Source organism: Cyphellophora europaea (assembly GCF_000365145.1).
Source record: "Cyphellophora europaea CBS 101466 unplaced genomic scaffold supercont1.3, whole genome shotgun sequence".
NCBI classification, from domain to species: domain Eukaryota; kingdom Fungi; phylum Ascomycota; class Eurotiomycetes; order Chaetothyriales; family Cyphellophoraceae; genus Cyphellophora; species Cyphellophora europaea.
The window spans coordinates 1,286,071-1,304,306 of NW_008481809.1; the positions used below are offsets into that span (position 1 = coordinate 1,286,071).

The 18,236-nt window shown below is 54.5% G+C and overlaps 6 protein-coding genes across 6 annotated transcripts; 5 read left to right on the forward strand and 1 right to left on the reverse strand.

Annotated features, from left to right (window-relative positions):
• Window positions 1–1,025: 1,025 nt before the first annotated feature.
• HMPREF1541_03376 (uncharacterized protein) lies at window positions 1,026–2,114 on the forward strand (the record flags this gene model as incomplete). Its single annotated transcript, XM_008717727.1, has 1 exon — window positions 1,026–2,114. The coding sequence occupies one exon, from the start codon at window positions 1,026–1,028 to the stop codon at window positions 2,112–2,114; it is 1,089 nt and encodes a 362-aa protein (XP_008715949.1).
• Window positions 2,115–3,446: 1,332 nt separating this feature from the next.
• Window positions 3,447–4,374, forward strand: HMPREF1541_03377 (TATA-box-binding protein; the record flags this gene model as incomplete). The annotated part of the gene is made up of 4 exons (XM_008717728.1): window positions 3,447–3,697; window positions 3,751–3,838; window positions 3,891–4,305; window positions 4,358–4,374. 4 exons carry the CDS (start codon window positions 3,447–3,449, stop codon window positions 4,372–4,374), a joined length of 771 nt encoding a protein of 256 aa, XP_008715950.1.
• Window positions 4,375–5,909: 1,535 nt separating this feature from the next.
• On the forward strand, window positions 5,910–8,669 carry HMPREF1541_03378 (uncharacterized protein; the record flags this gene model as incomplete). The annotated part of the gene is made up of 3 exons (XM_008717729.1): window positions 5,910–7,261; window positions 7,397–7,456; window positions 7,670–8,669. The coding sequence occupies 3 exons, from the start codon at window positions 5,910–5,912 to the stop codon at window positions 8,667–8,669; spliced, it is 2,412 nt and encodes an 803-aa protein (XP_008715951.1).
• Window positions 8,670–11,136: 2,467 nt separating this feature from the next.
• On the forward strand, window positions 11,137–12,442 carry HMPREF1541_03379 (uncharacterized protein; the record flags this gene model as incomplete). The annotated part of the gene is made up of 2 exons (XM_008717730.1): window positions 11,137–11,582; window positions 11,632–12,442. The coding sequence occupies 2 exons, from the start codon at window positions 11,137–11,139 to the stop codon at window positions 12,440–12,442; spliced, it is 1,257 nt and encodes a 418-aa protein (XP_008715952.1).
• Window positions 12,443–13,788: 1,346 nt separating this feature from the next.
• Window positions 13,789–14,592, forward strand: HMPREF1541_03380 (uncharacterized protein; the record flags this gene model as incomplete). The annotated part of the gene is made up of 3 exons (XM_008717731.1): window positions 13,789–13,802; window positions 13,872–14,022; window positions 14,164–14,592. The coding sequence occupies 3 exons, from the start codon at window positions 13,789–13,791 to the stop codon at window positions 14,590–14,592; spliced, it is 594 nt and encodes a 197-aa protein (XP_008715953.1).
• Window positions 14,593–15,877: 1,285 nt separating this feature from the next.
• HMPREF1541_03381 (uncharacterized protein) lies at window positions 15,878–18,001 on the reverse strand (the record flags this gene model as incomplete). Its single annotated transcript, XM_008717732.1, has 1 exon — window positions 15,878–18,001. The coding sequence occupies one exon, from the start codon at window positions 17,999–18,001 to the stop codon at window positions 15,878–15,880; it is 2,124 nt and encodes a 707-aa protein (XP_008715954.1).
• Window positions 18,002–18,236: the final 235 nt, after the last annotated feature.

The window sequence follows — 18,236 nt, forward strand, 5'->3', positions numbered from 1 at the left end:
GGCAAGGAGGTCCAATGGCTTCGCCAATCAAATGTGGCCGCATCGGGCAAGCTCTGGGGCTGCTTTGCTGATTTCGAACATTGAGATCGAGAACTGGATGAGATACATCGCACTCATCGTTCGGTCGGATGATCACAGTCAATGAGTTACCGTGCTTGGGGCCGGTTGCAGAGGCTGCATAGTCGCGTCGAAGTACTTCAATCCTGCCGCTTCATTGTCGCGAGCGTGGACAGCTGCTCACGACAGTGGCTGCCAAACAATATCGCAGGTCCGCTTGAGCAATTGAGAGGGACATTGAGAGCGACAGTCATTCCATGTAAATGAGGTGCGCCTGCTTCCCAGCGGTGTGGAGCTGTGGGCAGTATCGTATACCCACGATCCCGATCCTGGCGTATTGCTTGGATGGGCGGCTCTGCAGGGTGCATGGGAACCTACAGCTCTGGTTTGCCCAAGCCAGTGAATATAAGATAAGACCGGAGTTCATAGACTGCGCACGAAGACTTGCTGACGGAGACTGGCTGATAGTGAAGACACAGCACTGGTCCATTGGCGAGTCGATATGCAGGTAAGAGGGCCAGAAGCCATATAGAGCAGAAAGAGCATCCTGGAATCGGGTTCGAGAGATGGCTAGAAGCAGAACAGAACGTATTGTGGCCCAATTCGTGAACCCGGTGCTGCTGGCTGCTCACATGGAAGAGATGTCATGGTGAACCTACCAGAGGCGTAGTGAGGAAGTATTATGCGGATCAACCGGTTCCAGCTCGTGCACACATAGGAATAGTAGAGTCGTTTCATGTGCGATGCAAGATGAAAGGCTGCGTATACTGGTGACGAAATGGAGAGGAAAGAGAAATGGTGAGACCTGCGGAGCAGCGACGAAATGCTGCGAGGCTCAAAAACGGTACAAGGTAACCTGCGACGCAAACTCGTATCAGAAAACCACGCAACCCTCTTTTTCCCACTCCTGCTGCTGCGGCTAAGATGAACGTTCCTTAGCCATCTCGTTATTCGTCCTTCTACTCACTATGGCTCGCTCAGCAGGCAAACGAGGCTTCAAGTCTGGCGCGCGTTCAAACACCACGCCTGCATCAGCCCCGGCACCCTCGAGCATTCCCGAACCTTTTAGGCTTGTTCCCTCCGCTCTCGTACCATTTGTGTCTACGCTCCCAACGGACCATGTCTACATCACGCACCTGGACCGAAGTCCAGTATCGGTCAAGAAGCAAGCCTTCCTTGTACCACTCATTCTCAATATTATAATCATTGGCATTCTCTGCGTGCGAGCTTACTACGCTGCTCCAATCTATCTCAGTCTGATTATCACTGTCTTCCATTACGAGACCTCTTACCAGGTCGACCCATCTGTCGCTGACAAGGGCGATATCTTGTCCGCTATCGTCTCAAGAACCTTCCTGATGATGACCGACTATGCTATATTCTGGCTACTTGGGTCGTGGCCACGGGAGTTCATCCTCGGCAGCATACCGAATCGCTTCGTGGGGCCTCTCGGGTGGAAGATGAACGTTGGCTTCGAAGAGACGGAAGTCATTGTCCGAAGAGGTAGGAAATGGGATAGCGGGCTTCTAGAGGGCGTGGACGACAGAAACAGGTCATGGGCCGTAGACGAGGAGTTGCTGCTCAAGTTCAAAATCGAGCCTGCTATGCGCAAGTCATACACAATCAAGACGGGATTGTCTTTGCTTGACAAAGATTGGGACCTCGACTATTGTGCCATGTCGGACGCACACCGACTAGCGGCGGATGGCAGAGCTAAGCTCGAAGACCTACAAGAGCTAGCACTGGTTTACTACCACAAGCAGTGGCTGGTCTGGCGCGTTCACGAAGCAATAGAGTTGCCGGTCACCGACATCGAGGGAGACACGAAGGTCCGCAAGTTCAGAGAGACATTGACGGATTTGGGTCGCGAGGATATCTTCTTTCGCTGGATCGAAATGATCCAGTATGAAACGTCGCAGCCAGGTGGCTTCGTGGAGGGCAAGAAGGCCGAGGCGCTGCGTGAGCTTCAACGCATGCTTACCAACAAGGGCGTCGACGAAGAGCGCTTCTGGGATGGAATCGGTGGGCAGAAAGGCCTGCCAGGCTTCGAAGAATGATCAAGACGCGCAAACAAGCCGAGTGACAGGCATCCAAACCACACTCTACAAACTGCGCGCACATGCCGCCGCAGTGAGGCTGAGCGCAGGCTGATCCGAGGCTGGGTGCGCTTCCGGTTCCGGTGTCTTGGCTATCACGTGAGGATCGACCTCCGAATGCCGCTGACCGGTTATGCAACCCTGGAGAAGGCGGGTGCGGGTGAGTCATTGTCGAAAATTCTACACAGCGCACCGCTCGCATCACGTCCTGTGCATCGTACTCGACTGATTGTACGACTCTGCGAATAATTAGTGGATGTCGCTTGAGGATTCTGGGGGGCAAGAACTGCTTCAGGGGAAAACGATGCGATAGTGCGATGGGTTTTGAAAAGTAACAGGCATAGCTCAGGGGCTCTTATCGTAACCTGGAGGGGTGACCGGGGCTAAGCGACGCCCTCGAAAGTGCCAGTGTTCCAAACAGGTGGCCAATAACAAAGAGGGGAAGGCGCGTGGTGGGGCGCAGGTAAGGTCTGTTTTGCCCCCCGAAGGCGGACTATAAGTATCTCCAGCCCGCCCGCCTGTCCTGAATTTTCGACCTCTTCTTGCATCCTTGGCATTTCCTGGCCGCTCTCTTTCGCCTGGCTCCACCTAAATTCCCAGCCAGAAACCCCCCAATTCCCCTCCCATCGCATTTTGCACGCATTTCATCTCGAAATCGTGCTTTGCATCAGTTCTGCACCTGCCAGACTCCCGCGCGGTGCATTTACGCTCTCTAGGTCCGTTTTCGGGTCCAAAATAGACAGACGCGCCCATCGCGCCTACCGAATTGTAATCTCAAAAAATCATCTCCATACCTGGTGTCATCTCACCTACCTCTTACCTGATCACTCTCTTCCGCGACCGTCCTCACCGACCGTCAAGTCCTCACATTTGCATCCTCGACGTTGTCGACGGGTTGCTGCAGTCATCCTTGCTAGGTCTGCGCCTGGGCTTGCAAAGCAAGCAGTCCTTTGTAGGGGAGACATTCAGTTGTTTATCTCCCACTTCGTCGGTACGGCAACCATCTTTCCCTCATCTCACTCCCCAGCCTTCATTGCCGTCACTGTCGTCCATCGAAGTCCTCGTTGTCACCGACGCGACACTTCACTACTGCCAGCCTCCCCACTCCGCCGTCTCCACAACTATTTAAACCATCGCGCTTTTTCCTCTCCGACCTTGATATTCCTTGACGAAAACTCTCTGACCTGCGATACTCCAGACTGCGATCCTTTCGATCAATCAAATTGACACCGCGACCGAGACCTGTCATTGACATCTCTTAAGCCACGTCGAGAATCTTCTCACACCGCAAACATGGACTCTCTTACCACACACCCCGCGAACGCTCAACAGGCTAAAGCCTTCACCTCACCTGCATCCTTGTCATTCCCTGGTGGAGCCGGAGACCTGACCCCACCGTCTGAGAAAGATGGACAGAACCAGGACGCGAAGATGAATGGTCAACAGCAAGGTAGTAGCCAGCAAGGTAATGGGGTGACTCCTGCCACGCCCGCTGCTACTCCTGGTGCTGGTCCGGGTACAAGTGGTATTGTTCCAACTTTGCAGTGAGTATGACCTGTTGGCTTTCCAAGTCTGCAGTGTTAACATGTCTCGAAAGAAACATCGTCGCTACTGTCAATCTTGATTGTCGTCTGGACCTCAAGACTATCGCGCTGCACGCTCGCAACGCTGAGTACAACCCGAAGGTACGTAACTTGCATATCGTATCTCACCTGTATCGTATACTAAGTTCGACAGCGATTCGCGGCTGTTATCATGCGTATTCGCGATCCCAAGACGACCGCTCTCATCTTTGCTTCTGGCAAGATGGTGGTCACTGGTGCCAAATCGGAAGATGACTCGAAGCTTGCTTCTCGCAAGTACGCTCGGATTATCCAGAAACTGGGCTTCAATGCCAAGTTCACCGATTTCAAGATCCAGAACATCGTCGGCTCGTGCGACATCAAGTTCCCGATCCGTCTGGAAGGTCTTGCGTCTAAGCATCACAACTTCAGCTCCTATGAGCCTGAGTTGTTCCCTGGTCTCATCTACCGCATGATCAAGCCCAAGATTGTCTTGCTTATCTTCGTGAGCGGCAAGATCGTCTTGACTGGTGCCAAGGTCAGAGAAGAGATTTATCAGGCCTTCGAGTTGATCTACCCCACGCTTTCTGGTAAGTGTTGTTCTGTTCTCAACCTAGCTACACAGTACTCACAATACGTTAGACTTCCGCAAGGTCTGAGCGATGGTCGATCATTCTTGTATCACCATACCCCTCCAGCTAATATCTGCGTGAGACGATGATTCATACAACATCGCCGCAGTTGTTAGACTGGCAAACATTGTCATGATTACTTACGAGCATTGCACGGCGTCATAGCGAAATGGTTTTGCTTTTCCCTAGCCTTGACCACTTGAAAGGAAGTGGCCTGAGGCTTTTCGACTCTACTAGACTATTCTGAGTCACATCGACATAAAGGCGTCGGAGCTGGTATTGTTGCCGCCGGTCGATACCACTGCCGGCTCAGGACTTTTGGTTTCCGAGTCATCAAACTACCAATGCTCGTCACACAAGCATTGAATGAATGATTCTTATCTCATCATCATATCAATTTCACGCACACTACCCAGGCGCGAAACCAGAAAAATATTGGGGAGCGAGGGAGGCGAAATTGCCAAAAGTGGATTGTGATTGCGACTTGCGTCCGCGATTGAGGGTGACCATCCGTTGAGAGGATTGTTTTGATACCCCTTTCAGAAAGCAATCGAATCGATAACAAAAAGTGGCTTGCATTCTGCATTGAAGTGTCGAGGTTGATTCCTTCGATCACAAGGAACACGACTTGAACACTGCCCGTCGCGGGCAAGGGATCGTTGCTGACGAGGCCTACCTCGTCGGCATCAAGGCAGTGCATTCAAGTCATGTTCTTTGAGTAGACTCTGTCTGTTAACGATCAATGATAATATGTTGACCTCCATTTCACAATGTTCCTCACTACTTGATATACGTGCGTCCCGTTAGTGCCACACAATGAGCAACCCTGCTCTCATCTTCCCGTAAGAACTACACTTGACATATACATTAAATATTCATCGACGATAGGAGTCCTTGCTCAGTCCGGCTCGTCTGCCTTGCGATGTGTGCTAATTGCTGCAAGTTGATGCTGCGTAGCGGTGTGCGACCCAGCCTACGGAGTCCGGATCTATATTCGTCGGACATTGTCGGTCCGTGCGCATATTGAAGTATGCGGCGAGCTTTGCTACAATCACATAGTTCTCGATCGTTATGCTACGAAACAGCTCAGGGAATCGAGTGTGCCCTTTCAACCGTGCCGGGTCAAAGAGTGTTGCGAGCCGCGAGCCTGACTTTCGTGCCTTTGCGAGATGCCTGGCGGGCTGGATCCGCATCGAGAAGGGAGATCGTGATGATTTCGTATAGAACGCGTGGACAGTACTGGAGATCACTTGTCTACTGCCGTCTTACGTGAGGTCTACGAATGTGAAATGGAAAACCAGGCAAAGATGTCGTTGTGCAGTGCAGTTTAGATTGACAAATGGCAACGATGATTGGCTGCCGATCGCGGACGTGGTCGCGGACATGGTCGCTAGACAAAGGCGTGGAGGGCGCACGAGGGCGCCGGGAGACTTTTCCCCACAGTCTCTGAGCTCAGTCAACTCTCTCAAGGTTTATATATATATATATATATATATCTGAGCCACCGCACCGTCAGCGTAGGTAGCTGTCCGACCCAGAACCATAGCTCTCTATCTGTGACCATGGCGACACCGGAGGCCCCAAGGACTGTCCTCATTGTCGGCGCCGGCGAGTTCGGGCTCTCCACGGCCCTCTCGCTGCTCAAGCGGCCACGCTTTTCCCAGTCTCGCATCACGGTCATTGATTCCGCGACGCAGCTGCCCAACCCTGCCGGCTCCAGCGTCGACGCTTCTCGCATCATCCGGGCCGACTACGGCAATGCTCTATACGCGCGCCTGGCGGCCCAAGCACAGGTTCAGTGGCGTGACACCTCCGACGAGGGGTGGGGAGGCCAGGGCCGGTACTTCGAGCCGGGATTCGTGCTCACGGCGGACTCGGACGAGACGGCGGGGTATGTGAAGCGGAGCTTGGTCAATGTGAAGGAGATTGCGGAGCAGAGCACGAGGGAGGCTGGAGGGCGGCTGAAGAGGATTGAGGTGTTAGAGGGCCCGGCGCAGATCAAGAAGGCGTCGGGCCATGAAGGGGTGTCGGGCACGTGGGGCTATGTCAATTATAATAGCGGGTGGGCGGATGCGGAAAAGTGTGTGGCTTATGCGCTGAGGAAGCTGAAGGGCCAGGGCGAAGAGAGGGTGCGTGTGAGGAGTGGGTGTAAGGTGCAGCAGGTGCTTACGGACCATGAGGGGACGGGCAGAAGCAAGTGTATGGGGGTACGGCTGGAGAGTGGCGAGGAGTTGCGGGCGGATCTGACAATTCTCGCGGCGGGCGCGTGGACGCCGAGTCTCATCGATCTACAGGGTCGGTGTGTGGCAACCGCGCAGGTGTTGACATATACGGCGATCACGGACGAAGAGCAGAAAAGCCTGCAGGATAACCCTACGGTCATGAACTTGAGTCGTGGCATGTTCATCATCCCACCCCGAGGCAGAGAGCTAAAGGTCGCTCGACACGGATATGGCTATCGAAACTTGCAGCGGATCTCGAAGCAGCAGCTCCTGAGTGGGAGGGCTGACGAATATGTTGAAGTCAGCGTTCCGTGGGTGGGCATTCCTGCACCCGACGAGGGACTTCAGGCTTGTCGAGAGGCATTGCAAGAAATGCTTCCATCCTACGGCGACAGGCCTTTCAAGAACAGCAGGTTGTGCTGGTACTGCGATACCCCAGATGGGGATTTCCTGATTACCCACCATCCCGAATACCAAGGGATGTTCGTGGCCACTGGAGGAAGTGGGCATGGGTTCAAGTTCTTCCCAGTCATTGGTGAGAAGATAGCAGACGCCATTGAGGGCAAGCTGGACCCTGAGCTGCGGCATGCGTGGAGATGGAGAGGGGAGACCTTCCCGGACTTTCAAGTCTGTGATGATGGCAGCAGAGCTGGCCCGCGAGGAATGCTTCTGAGTGAGGAAATGGCGAAAGGGTCGAAAGCGAATCTATAGCCTGCGCTAGCCCTATCAGATATTTACCATGTTGCAAGTCTTGCTCAAATCGTGTCACAAGCACGTAGAGCCTATACATGTAATCGACTTGACAGCGATGCTTGATGTTCTAGCAGTTGGGAGCGACGTGGTTGGGATTGGGGTCGCCATACCGGAACGGGAGAAATGCTTCTCCGGTAAGTTACCTGCGCGTCACCCGTGTCGTGGTTTTTGGACTTTCGATCTGGATCTCATTTTTATTAGCAACAGAGGTGTTCTCCGGCCATGCAACGACCGTCGGCCATACCGCACCTGGTGGCCTGTCTTCGAGCCCGAAGACGTCCTCGACCATGTTCGCAAGGACTGACAATACACAAGGACTACATACAAGCCGCTCCTCAGCGATGCAGCCGAGGCAAGCACCGATTTGCTTCCACACAATCACCACTACTTCCTTCGAGGAGAGCGCGATCGCCGCCATCTCCGTCATCAGTAGATACGAAAGCCTCGGCGACCTCGAGCAAGCGCAGCGGCAAGGGCTACCTATGGGCTTGTTCCGTCTTCGGCGTCACACTGGGCATCTACTTCGTGAGCCTGGGTATCAGCGTCAAGAATGCAATGCAACAGAACAGAGAGCTCGACATCGACCAAAACGCGGATGTATCCTATCGATGGAAGGACGAGAAGCGCAATTTCGATCATGAGGTGGACAACGCGGAATCTGCCATGCTAATGCGCGCAAAACGTCGCCGACTAATTAGTGAAGCATATGGCAATGTGCTGGAAGTCAGCGTAGGCACCGGCCGCAACTTCGAGCTCTATGATTTCCGACCCTTCGACCCGAAAGAAGATGCGAAATACGGACGCAGCAGGACAAGGATTATAACAGATGTCACCTTCAACGACCAAAGTGAGGTCATGGTAGATCAAGCCATGAGCAAGTTCATGGCGATGGAAGCTGAACGAAAGGAAGATCAGAGATTCAGTGGCAGGGTGCGGTTCATTGTGGGCGACGCAGGCGTGGATGGTGTGATTGATAGACCGAAAGGAGGCTACGACACGATTGTGCAGACATTTGGGATCTGCAGCATGGCTGACCCGGTGGGCTTTTTGCGTAAGCTCGGCAGTCTGTGTCGTCAGCCCGGAGAAGCTACCACGTCGAAGCTATCAACGGAAGACAACGATGGCAAAGGTGGGCGGATACTCTTACTTGAACACGGACGTGGGCGATATGGCTGGCTCAACAATCTCCTGGACAGCGTCGCCAAAGTCCACGCGCTGCACTACGGCTGTTGGTGGAACAAGGACATCGATCAAGTCATTGCTCAAAGTGGGCTTGAGGTCGAGCGTGTCAGGAGATACCATGGTGGCACGACATGGGAGATAGTTCTCAGGCCGACTCCGAAGTGAGGTCAGGCCATCGAAATGCATCTCATGCGTGACATCTTTTCATGCCAGCTTCGCTAGGCGTGGCTCGGTGATCATCAGGGGAATTTGGACATGTCCGCTCGCTCTACTTACTGAGCATACGACTGCGCGAGTCGAGCTCAGGGGGTCAGATAGAACCGAGCGTCATTCCCGATCGAGTTCTGGACGTAGCTCGGGGTTCCAGCTGAAATTGACGACCAATGTCTGAAGCTGGATGCTATCAACGAACAGAGAGACCATTGAAAGGATCGAAGATGATAGGCACAGCTTGACGAAATAGCCGGTGAGACTTTGCCAAGGAGAGACGATATGGGTGGATCACTGCCTGCATCGATCCGGGGGACGTTGAGCCGCCGCAGGCTAACAGCCGATGAGCCCGCCCAACTGTTGGAGCAAGCAGCTTTATCCCGTGTGGGGGGAAGTGTGCTATAGAGGTAAGGCTATGGCTCGGAAGATGTGATCGATGATGAGGCCGGCAAACGAGCACTTTAGCGGAACCGTGCGTTGATCGTCATCAGGAGGTCGTGGTCTCTCTTTCACGAGACAACTTCAGCATTACTCAGACCACGGCGGAAATGCTGAGATACGAATTGAGTTCACGGTTCACCACCATTTTTAGGCATTGGCACTGGTGTTGTTCGTAGGAGGACAGTATGGCTGGAAGGCGATTCGCCGACAGGAGCGGCTGATGAATTAGACTCGTGGTGCGATTCGGACTGCCAATGAGGCTTGAGCTCTGACTACCGTTCAGAGACCCCACGGTACCGCTAGCGTCTGTATTTCCGCGAGGTTATCCTGGACATTGACTGTGATGCTGACCGCTTGGCATGATGCATACCTCGATTACCAACTATGACGAACGGATGGCCAGAGTGGGCATCTGATGTAAACAGTCTCCAGTGTAGTGGACAATGTATATTCTGTTTGCTCGAGAGACAGTCGCGTGAAATGTGTCTTTGCAAAGAGGAGGACGGTACCTCGAATCCCCGGAGGCTCTGCCGCGTTGGAGGGATACCGGTCAGGATAGGGAGTCACAGAAGCTGACAACCAATGAAGCTCCCGGTGTTTGAGAATTCCGGCCTTATGTCAAAGAAGGATGCCCCTCCATCGCATCCGTCACGGCCTGGGCACGTAGCCAATCATCGTGGTGCGAATCAGGCAGCAAAACGGTCTCACCTGGCAACCATGCTGCAATCCACATGGGCCCTTTCCGACACTCTATCTCACGAAGCGTCGCATTGACCAGCGCTAGATCCGGTGCCCAGGGCTTGATCAAGGGCAGAGGTCGGTAATTTAGAGCGACTACTCCGTCACTGGTTCGAGAGACACAATGATTTTCGTTTCTCGATCACAGCTGCGGCCACGGGATACGTAATGGTGGCTCGACCAGAAAAAAAACTCTTCGACAAATTTTAATCTTCAGGGCCTTGCGCAGCATCCGCCTCGGCCGGGGCTGCGTTTGGCATCGCCTGGGGTCGCCCAGAGCGCCCATGACTGGCCGCCAAAAATGTTTAGGCTGCTCCAGCTCCACCTGAGCAGCTTAGCTGCCCAATCCATTGGAATCCATTGGGCTGGCCTGCCGGCGCTGCAACCTTGAATGCTTTTTCCACGCAGGGGAGGCGCCGAACCTGAAGCCTGCTACTCGTACGAAGAGAACTTCAACAGGAACTGTGGCATCGTTTGTCTGACACGGCTGTCGCGTAGCTCTTCCCTTTCGCTTTCGCGTTTTGACTCTCCGAACCATCACCCAGTGACCGGAAGTAAGCCTGGGCAATTGCATCTGTATTTCCATACATTCAAGGTGGAATCGCCGCCTACCTTTGGCATATCAGACAGCCACAGCAAACATCTACCACTACCCGTGGCAGACGCTGCAGCCAACCTGTTCATCGCAGTCTGAGACGATTCCGTCAGTCGGTGACAGCTACACCGCGCCGCCCGCAACGCAAAAACTGCCGCAGCACGCCGTCCTAGAAAGGACAGTCGCCTAGGAGCTTAAATCAGAAAAAAACCAGGGACCAACTCCCGCCACTGCCACACTACCTAGGGGCCGTCTGCAAAGAAAAGATACAAGTCTCATCGTGGCGACGGCAGCAGTTTTGTTCTGGACCAACCCAGCTGCATCTCGCATTTAACGACAACCATCGGTTCTCCCACCGCCATTTGCGCCAACCGCCCCAGCAACACCGTGCATAGCTAGCCCGCCAGATCTGATCCTCTTCCGACCTGGCTCCTTGCATATCCTGGCACATTCCTGCTGACCGCTTCCGCGAATCACGTCGGCCCCCTGTAGGCGCACCTTCTGTCACAAACTTGGGTCCTTCCCATTGCAGCGCAGTCGCCTGAATCATCCAAAAAGTCCGAGTTACACTACCACGTCGGCCCCCTTGAGTTGCCTTCCCTCACCCCTCTGACAGTCTGTCGTCCCAACATCTACACAACCGCCGATATGCCGTACAACACCCGTCGCAAGTCCCTGTCACTACCGTCGCTCGGCATCCAGCTGCCTAACGCCTCACGTGTCCACCGCACCAACTCCAAGTCGACCGTACAAGACCAGCCACTGCAGGCACACTCGCCACCTCTCAAGAAGCAGAAGCGCTCTCACCCAGACGATGCTCCCTTGTCGCCAGTCTCCTCGCCACGATCAAATGCCGCCACGCCGTCGGCACAGACCATGTCTCCTCCCCCCCAGCAGAGAATCAAGCTAGAGCATACACCTCCACCGTCGCCTGGAGACGTCGAAGTCGGTCTTGGTCGGAAAGTCGATACTGAAGGCATCAACGATGACATTGTGATCGCTGTTATCGACCAGCTGGAAAAGACTGCCAACAGACCGCACCTCATCAAAGAGCTGGCAACTGTACTGGCCTCTACGAATCACAGCATTGCACAGTAAGTTGCGTTACTCTTGATCGCGTTCCACGCTCTGACCTTTCTGTAGATCTGCAAACCCAGCCGCCCTTCTGTCATCAAGACTCAGTCTCTACCTGAAGCGCCCATGGACCGCCCTTTCCCCTTGCCCGCTGGCCAAAGAACTCATTCCTGTGCATCCTCGCAAGGTCTTCTTCTACCTCACCACCCAGACTCGCATGCCTTTGCCGGAGAACTCAGATGACATCATTCCCCCTGTCCTCGCCGAGATCAAGCAGTTGACGCCTAGCATCTCCGACCCTAGCGTGACAGGTGATGAAATGGACGCCGAGATTCGAGCAAGATCGCTCAGCCCCGAAGTTGAGCTCTTTTCGCCCGATCTAGAAGACGAGATGTCTATCCCCACACCGCCCACTCCCGGTGAGGCTTTCAGTGGCCGGAGCAGCTTGAATCCTGATGGGACACCGGACATCCGCTCGTGTAGCCATCGAGCACCCAGCCCGGCTCTTGAAGCAGACGAACGCGGTTTTACTGAGACTGCTACCGCTGTACGGGCACGTGGCATGAGTCTCCAGAGCGCCATTCCCCAGCCCTCGGTTGAGGTGGATAGATCGGCCATCACGGAGGAAGACGAGACCCCGGAGCAACAGCATAATCGGGATCAGAACCTCGCGTACGCACTGTTTGGCAACGAGCGTCTTCAGGCCCACCAAAAAGCACTCGGCAGCAGTCCCATGATCCAACCCAAGCCAGAAGCCATGGCTAAACCTCATCCAATCCTCATCTTGGACGACATCAACATGATTGATGGTCACGACAACCTTTTGAGCCCGGAAGTCATTGATGTGGATGAACTCGACTCCATGTTCACGGGGTACTAGGTTATATCCCATCTTACACATGCGACGTGTCTCGCATCTCATCATCTCCAATTCGCCTTACGAGACATTTGACGATTTTCACACGATTTGCTAGATACCCCGACCGATTTGGGTTGTTCACGCATTCTTCTACAGCATGCTTACGGACGAACCGCAATCTTACGGTTATCACGAACGACAGAGCATCATAGATACATGATCAGCGCAAGCTGTGCGCGCCGTTTCTGAGAGGAGCAGGCGTATACTGGAAAAGGCGGAGCACACGGGGTTTGTAGCAATAGCATGCATCTAGAGCTCAATGGAATTGTATTAACAGCTCAATTATCGCCCATGCTCTTTCTCTGTTTAACCCAGGATGTACCTAGCAGGGAAAACGAGATGACATAGTTTGCTGGAGTGCTTTCCTTGGCCCTGGCGGCTGATCGCAATGCAACTCCTGGCAATGCAGACCCTAGATAAATGTGTTCCAAAGCATCAGGCGTGCATTTCATTCACGAGGTAATTCACTGGCCAACGCTGCCGATTTACGATCGCAAGTTGCAACGCCATCTCCGACAAGTCAATAGTGCCAGCATTCGCTAACTCACAATATGGATTGCTCGCCATCTGTCGATGCTTGCGTGAGATTGACCTTACTGTCCACCGAACTCAGGCAGTAAAAATTGCCAAGCATTCACTGCCTGAGACACACCCGTGTCGAGAGTATCGCCAACAGAGGGTACGACGTGTCAATATGCATTTTGAGAACACCCTGAAATTGTTCAGGGGTAATCTCAGACATGGCCGGGCGATGATGGGCTGCTCCAAAGAACATAGAATAAACACTGCCACCGTTTGGTTTATTACGTCATGACTTTATAGACGCGCTTAGCCTGCGTCTGGAGATCTGAGTGAAGCATCAGCACGCGATCTCAGAGCGTATGGGCGCAGCGTCAACTCTAGCCACAAGCATCCCCAAAGAGGATGTGGTCCCTTGCTGTGCCCCTAGCAAGATGCAGATAGCTGCTCCTCTCGCCCAAATGCAGCCCCATGAGTTGCTGGCAGACGCGACCGGAAAAAGCTTCCAAGCCAACCGAACGTCGCCCCTGAAGCCATCATTCACTTTTGTCGACGTCGCGACTTCGGCCGGTCCAGTTTTTCTCCAATGTCATACTGCAGGTTCCGGGATGACGTAGATGGAGTGACGGCGGCTTCTCTGCGATTCTGCTTGAATACATCTCTGCCCGCACTGCCACTACGAACTCTCACCTCTTCTGCCACTTAGCACTTGCCAGACACTCTGCCAGTCGAAACTTCCAACTAGGACACATAGCACAACACCATATTCATCACCTCGTTCCGCAACTATGTCTACCGACCCGTACGTCTCGACCTCACTTCAACCCCCTCCTTTTCTTTCATCGAATGACCACTAATACCATCACAACAGGTACAAGGAAAAGAACAAGGAGGAGCCCGGCACGGCCGAGAAGATCAAGGACCTCTCCGACTTCATCAGCAGCTCCAAATTCGGCATGATGACCACCAGGGCACCCTCCGGGGGCCTCCTCGTGTCTAGAGCCATGGGTGTTGCAGCACAGGTAAGGAAACCCCACGTGTCTCGAAAAGAAAACGCATCTGCACCTACTGTTGCCCACACCCCCCATCTGAACGACCTTCATCACAAACCCCCCATCCACCCCGCCCTCTAATATCCTTTCCTCCCCACTAACCTTCCTCAGGAAGCCGACGGCCTGGACCTAATCTTCCACACCAACACCGACTCTGGCAAGACCGACGACCTCGCCTCGGACCCACACGTCAACATCTCCTTCCTCGACGCCACGGGAAACTGGGCCTCCATCTCCGGCGTCGCCAGCGTGCTCGACGACCGCGCCGCCGTGAAGAAATACTACTCCCCGTCCCTCAAGGCGTGGCTGGGCGACCTCGGCGACGGGGTCCACGACGGGAGCGAAAATGACCCGCGCATCGGCGTCATCAAGGTCGCGGCCAAGACGGCGACGTACGCGGTCAATCGTGGCACGATGGTGGGGAGGGCGGTGGAGATCGTGAAGGGCGCGGTGACGGGCGAGGCGGCGCAGGTCAACAAGTTGAGGGAGATCAGTGAGGGCGAGATTGCCGCCTATCGCAAGGGCTCGTCCTCGACTTGAGCTGGGATGGGGGGAGGCAGAGGAAAAAACGAAAAAGTAAAGCCCGTGTGCATACAGACCGAGTGAGTCGATGATTGGCGCGAGAGTCTTGTGGGGGGGTTTGGCTGCCAATGCAAGCCTGCTCAACAATACCCATGCTGAGTCAGAACCCGGACCAGAAGTAAATGGCGGCGAGCTTTACGTGAAAGTTTCTCCCCCCCCCCCAGAAAGGCGTACTGTAGACCCCCCGGCGCACGATATCAAATCACAAACAGCATAGCGGTACCTCAAGCATCCTACTATCGAGTCCAAAGCATAGGATGAAGTGGAGAACTATTTTCTTGAGATCCACCCTCACCCTCATCTACCTACACGTACCTGTCTGTACCTTATCTATAGTCACCCATCGCCAAGTATGTCCGCAGGGCCTTGTCTTATCTGGTCTTGTCTATCCTATCCGCCCGTCGGCGCATCTCACAAACTGACTCCCCTCCTCGCTCCGGGTCCATGCTCCATGCTGCGTGCTCCATGAGAAGCAGTAGCAGTAGCAGTAGCCAGCGTATGTAGCCGTTAAGAAGTCGTTCGTAGCGCCGTGGTACCAAATGAAAAAACAGGTGACAGTTAAGTGACAAGGTAATATAACAAAACACATATTGATGCCGCCCACGAGCATAAATGACAAAAATTAAGTTCTGGTCGGCTCCGATGGACTGGTGGAGTTGGATTTGGCGAAGACGAGAGCGTTCTGTGTCTCCTCCTTCAGGAAGGGCCGAGATGGTGTGGGGGATGGTGTGCGATGATCTGGTGTGGTAGTATACTGTACAGAGTTATCGGTTACACAAGGTAGTTGTGGGCCACGGTCGATGCCGAGGCAGGGGTATTGGTTGCGGCGCCTGTAGTGACCGTCCCCGACTTTGCTGCCAGGGTCGAGTGAAGAGAGTTGAGGTGAGCGTGGGCTGAACTGAGGTAGGGACAGCATGGGAGGCTGCATGCCAGAAACGCGTTGGTTTGAGCCTGGGTATGACGCCGCGGACTTGTCTTTGCGTGGATGGTGAATGCGCCGAGTAGGAATTTGTGTGCCTCGACGCCGCGGCCAGTGGCTGCTGCTAGTTTCGGCCATTGCAGATGGTGCTCCGGACTAGACTGCTGCCGTGGCGGTGGTGTGATGCTGAAGCGTCGAGTGTCGGACTCCATACTAGGACATCACTGCCGTGTCTCGCGCGTGTTCACGCTCTCGGGTGGCCTGCCCAGGATGAACAACGCTCAATCACCCAAGTCACGCTGTGCTGCGCTCATCTTGCGTAGCTCAACGCTCAAAGAAGGGATCACCCTGGCCCATTCGGCTTCCACCACCATTGCGGCCGCCGTCACGACCGCCGTCTCGGCCGCCAAAGCCGCCTCTTCCGCCATCCCGTCCACCAAAGCCACCTCTTCCGCCACCCCGTCCGCCGAAGCCTCCTCTTCCACTGTCTCGGCCACCAAAGCCGCTGCGCCCGCCGCTACCTCCTCTGCCGTTATCGCGGCCACCGCCAAAGCCTCCGCGAACAACGCCCTTGCCGGCTGAGGCACCCATGCCGAAGGGATCGTTCTCGTCAAACGCGTCTCTTCTCCGTGCACCACCGTTTCTGTCGCGCCCACCGCCAAAGTCCTGCCTCTCAGGCCGTTCATCCACGTTCAGCCCCTGTGCTCGGCCGAAGCCCATTTTCTCAATTAAGCGGCCCGACACCGGTGGCGGCTGCTCTAGACCCCATCCCCATCTTGATAGCTCGTTTAGCTTGTCGACAATGCCCTGCTTGCCTCTGTGTGCTCCGCTCTGGCCCATCACGCCAAAGTTAGCGCGATAAGCGTCGGCCTTCATGCCGAAGGGCACATTCCTGATGCCAGCCTCTACCATGCCCATGATCTTCGCAATGGGCGCTGGTAGACTCGCGCCTTGGCTCATGTCTAGCTTGGGTGTGTGTAGGCTGGTGTCCTCCTGCAGCTTCAGGTCGCGGGCAAACTGCTGCTCCCAAGCGCGACGCTCGTCTTCCTGCAGCAACAGATATCCGACACCAGACTTGCCGGCACGGCCTGTACGACCGATACGGTGAATGTACTGATCTTCTGATTGGGGGAAATGCGTCTGAATCACGTGAGACACATTGGGGAAGTCCATGCCTCTAGCTGCAACGTCGGACGAGACGAGGATGGCAGACTCAGCGCGCCGGAAGTTCTCGGTGTTCATTGAACGCTGGGCCTGTGTGAGCTTCGAGGACATCTCGAACATGTGGCAGGGCGCAAGTGGGTGTGGACCAAAACGGCCGCCAGTCGAGTGGCGCAGGTTGTCGAGCCACGTCTTCGTGAGGTGCACGTCACTTAAGGAGGGCATGAAGACGATGGCCTTAAAAGGTGGGTTGTTTTCAGGGTCGACTTTATGCGCCTCAATTGCACCAAGGGCGATTTCGACAATCGCAGGTGTGATATTCTGCATGCCTTTCAGGAAGGCGACCTTCTGCGGGATACGTTTGTGGGTGGGCTGCTCATCAGGATCGACAGCCCGGATGAATTTGAAGTCCGGCTTAAGAGTCTGACGGACGAGGCCGACGACAGACTTGGGTACCGTGGCACTGAACATGAGGGTTTGTCGGTCACGCTGGTCTCGGGGTGGCATGAAAGACTGGATTTCTGCAATGTCCGGAGCGAACCCAACATCGAGGAGACGGTCAGCTTCGTCGAGCACAAAGGTCTGGATGTTATCGAGCTTCACGCCAGAATAACGGTCGGAGATCAGGTCCTTGACACGGCCTGGGGTGCCAACGAGGATATGGCAGCCGTGGCGCTGCATGAGTCTCAGGTGGTAAGACTTCTGGGTACCGCCAACCGCAGTCTGCACTTTGACTCCTGTACCAGCAACGATCTTGTTCGCTTCCACGGCAATCTGCTCTGCAAGTTCGCGGGTAGGGGAAATGATAAGAGCGCGGGTGTCGCCGGCGGAAGGCTTATCTCGGGTCAAGGTGGTATCACGCATGAGGCGTTGAATGATAGGCATGAGGAAGGCAATAGTCTTGCCGGTACCCGTTTTTGCTTGGCCGATCACGTCTGAACCATCAAGGCACTCGTTGATGGTCATCCGCTGAACGTCAGTCATAGTGTGGATGTTCATCTTGTCCGTGATGGTCTTGATGATATGTGGATGTATTATTCCATTGTCGCCGAGTTCCTTGAAAGTGGTGAGTTCAGGAGACGCATGCTTGAGATCCTCGCTGGCTTCGGCGACAGCCTGTGCTTGCCGGAGTTGTGGGAACGAGGAGAACCTTCTTGTCGATATTGACGCAAATTTTGAAGCTCTGATAGAGATGGGAGCAGATCGAAGAGGAGAGGCGGACGAAGTGGAAAGGAGTCGCAGGGAAGAGCGCGACAGAAGGCGGCCCGTAAGGGCTGGGGTGAGCATGATGGCTCGGATTAGGGTGATGAATGAGTGACAGCAGTAGACGATGGAGCGACGACTAATAACACAGATGGGAAATCAGATGAAAGGAAGAAGGTAGCGTGGTGATGAAGGATTCGCGTACAATGCAGAATCGAATGCGCGACCGAAGCCAAAACTTTTTCTTGTCGAGTCATCCTACCAGGACAATCCGATATGCATGACTCGTGGCTTAGTAGAGTGGAAGCACTCTGAGGCC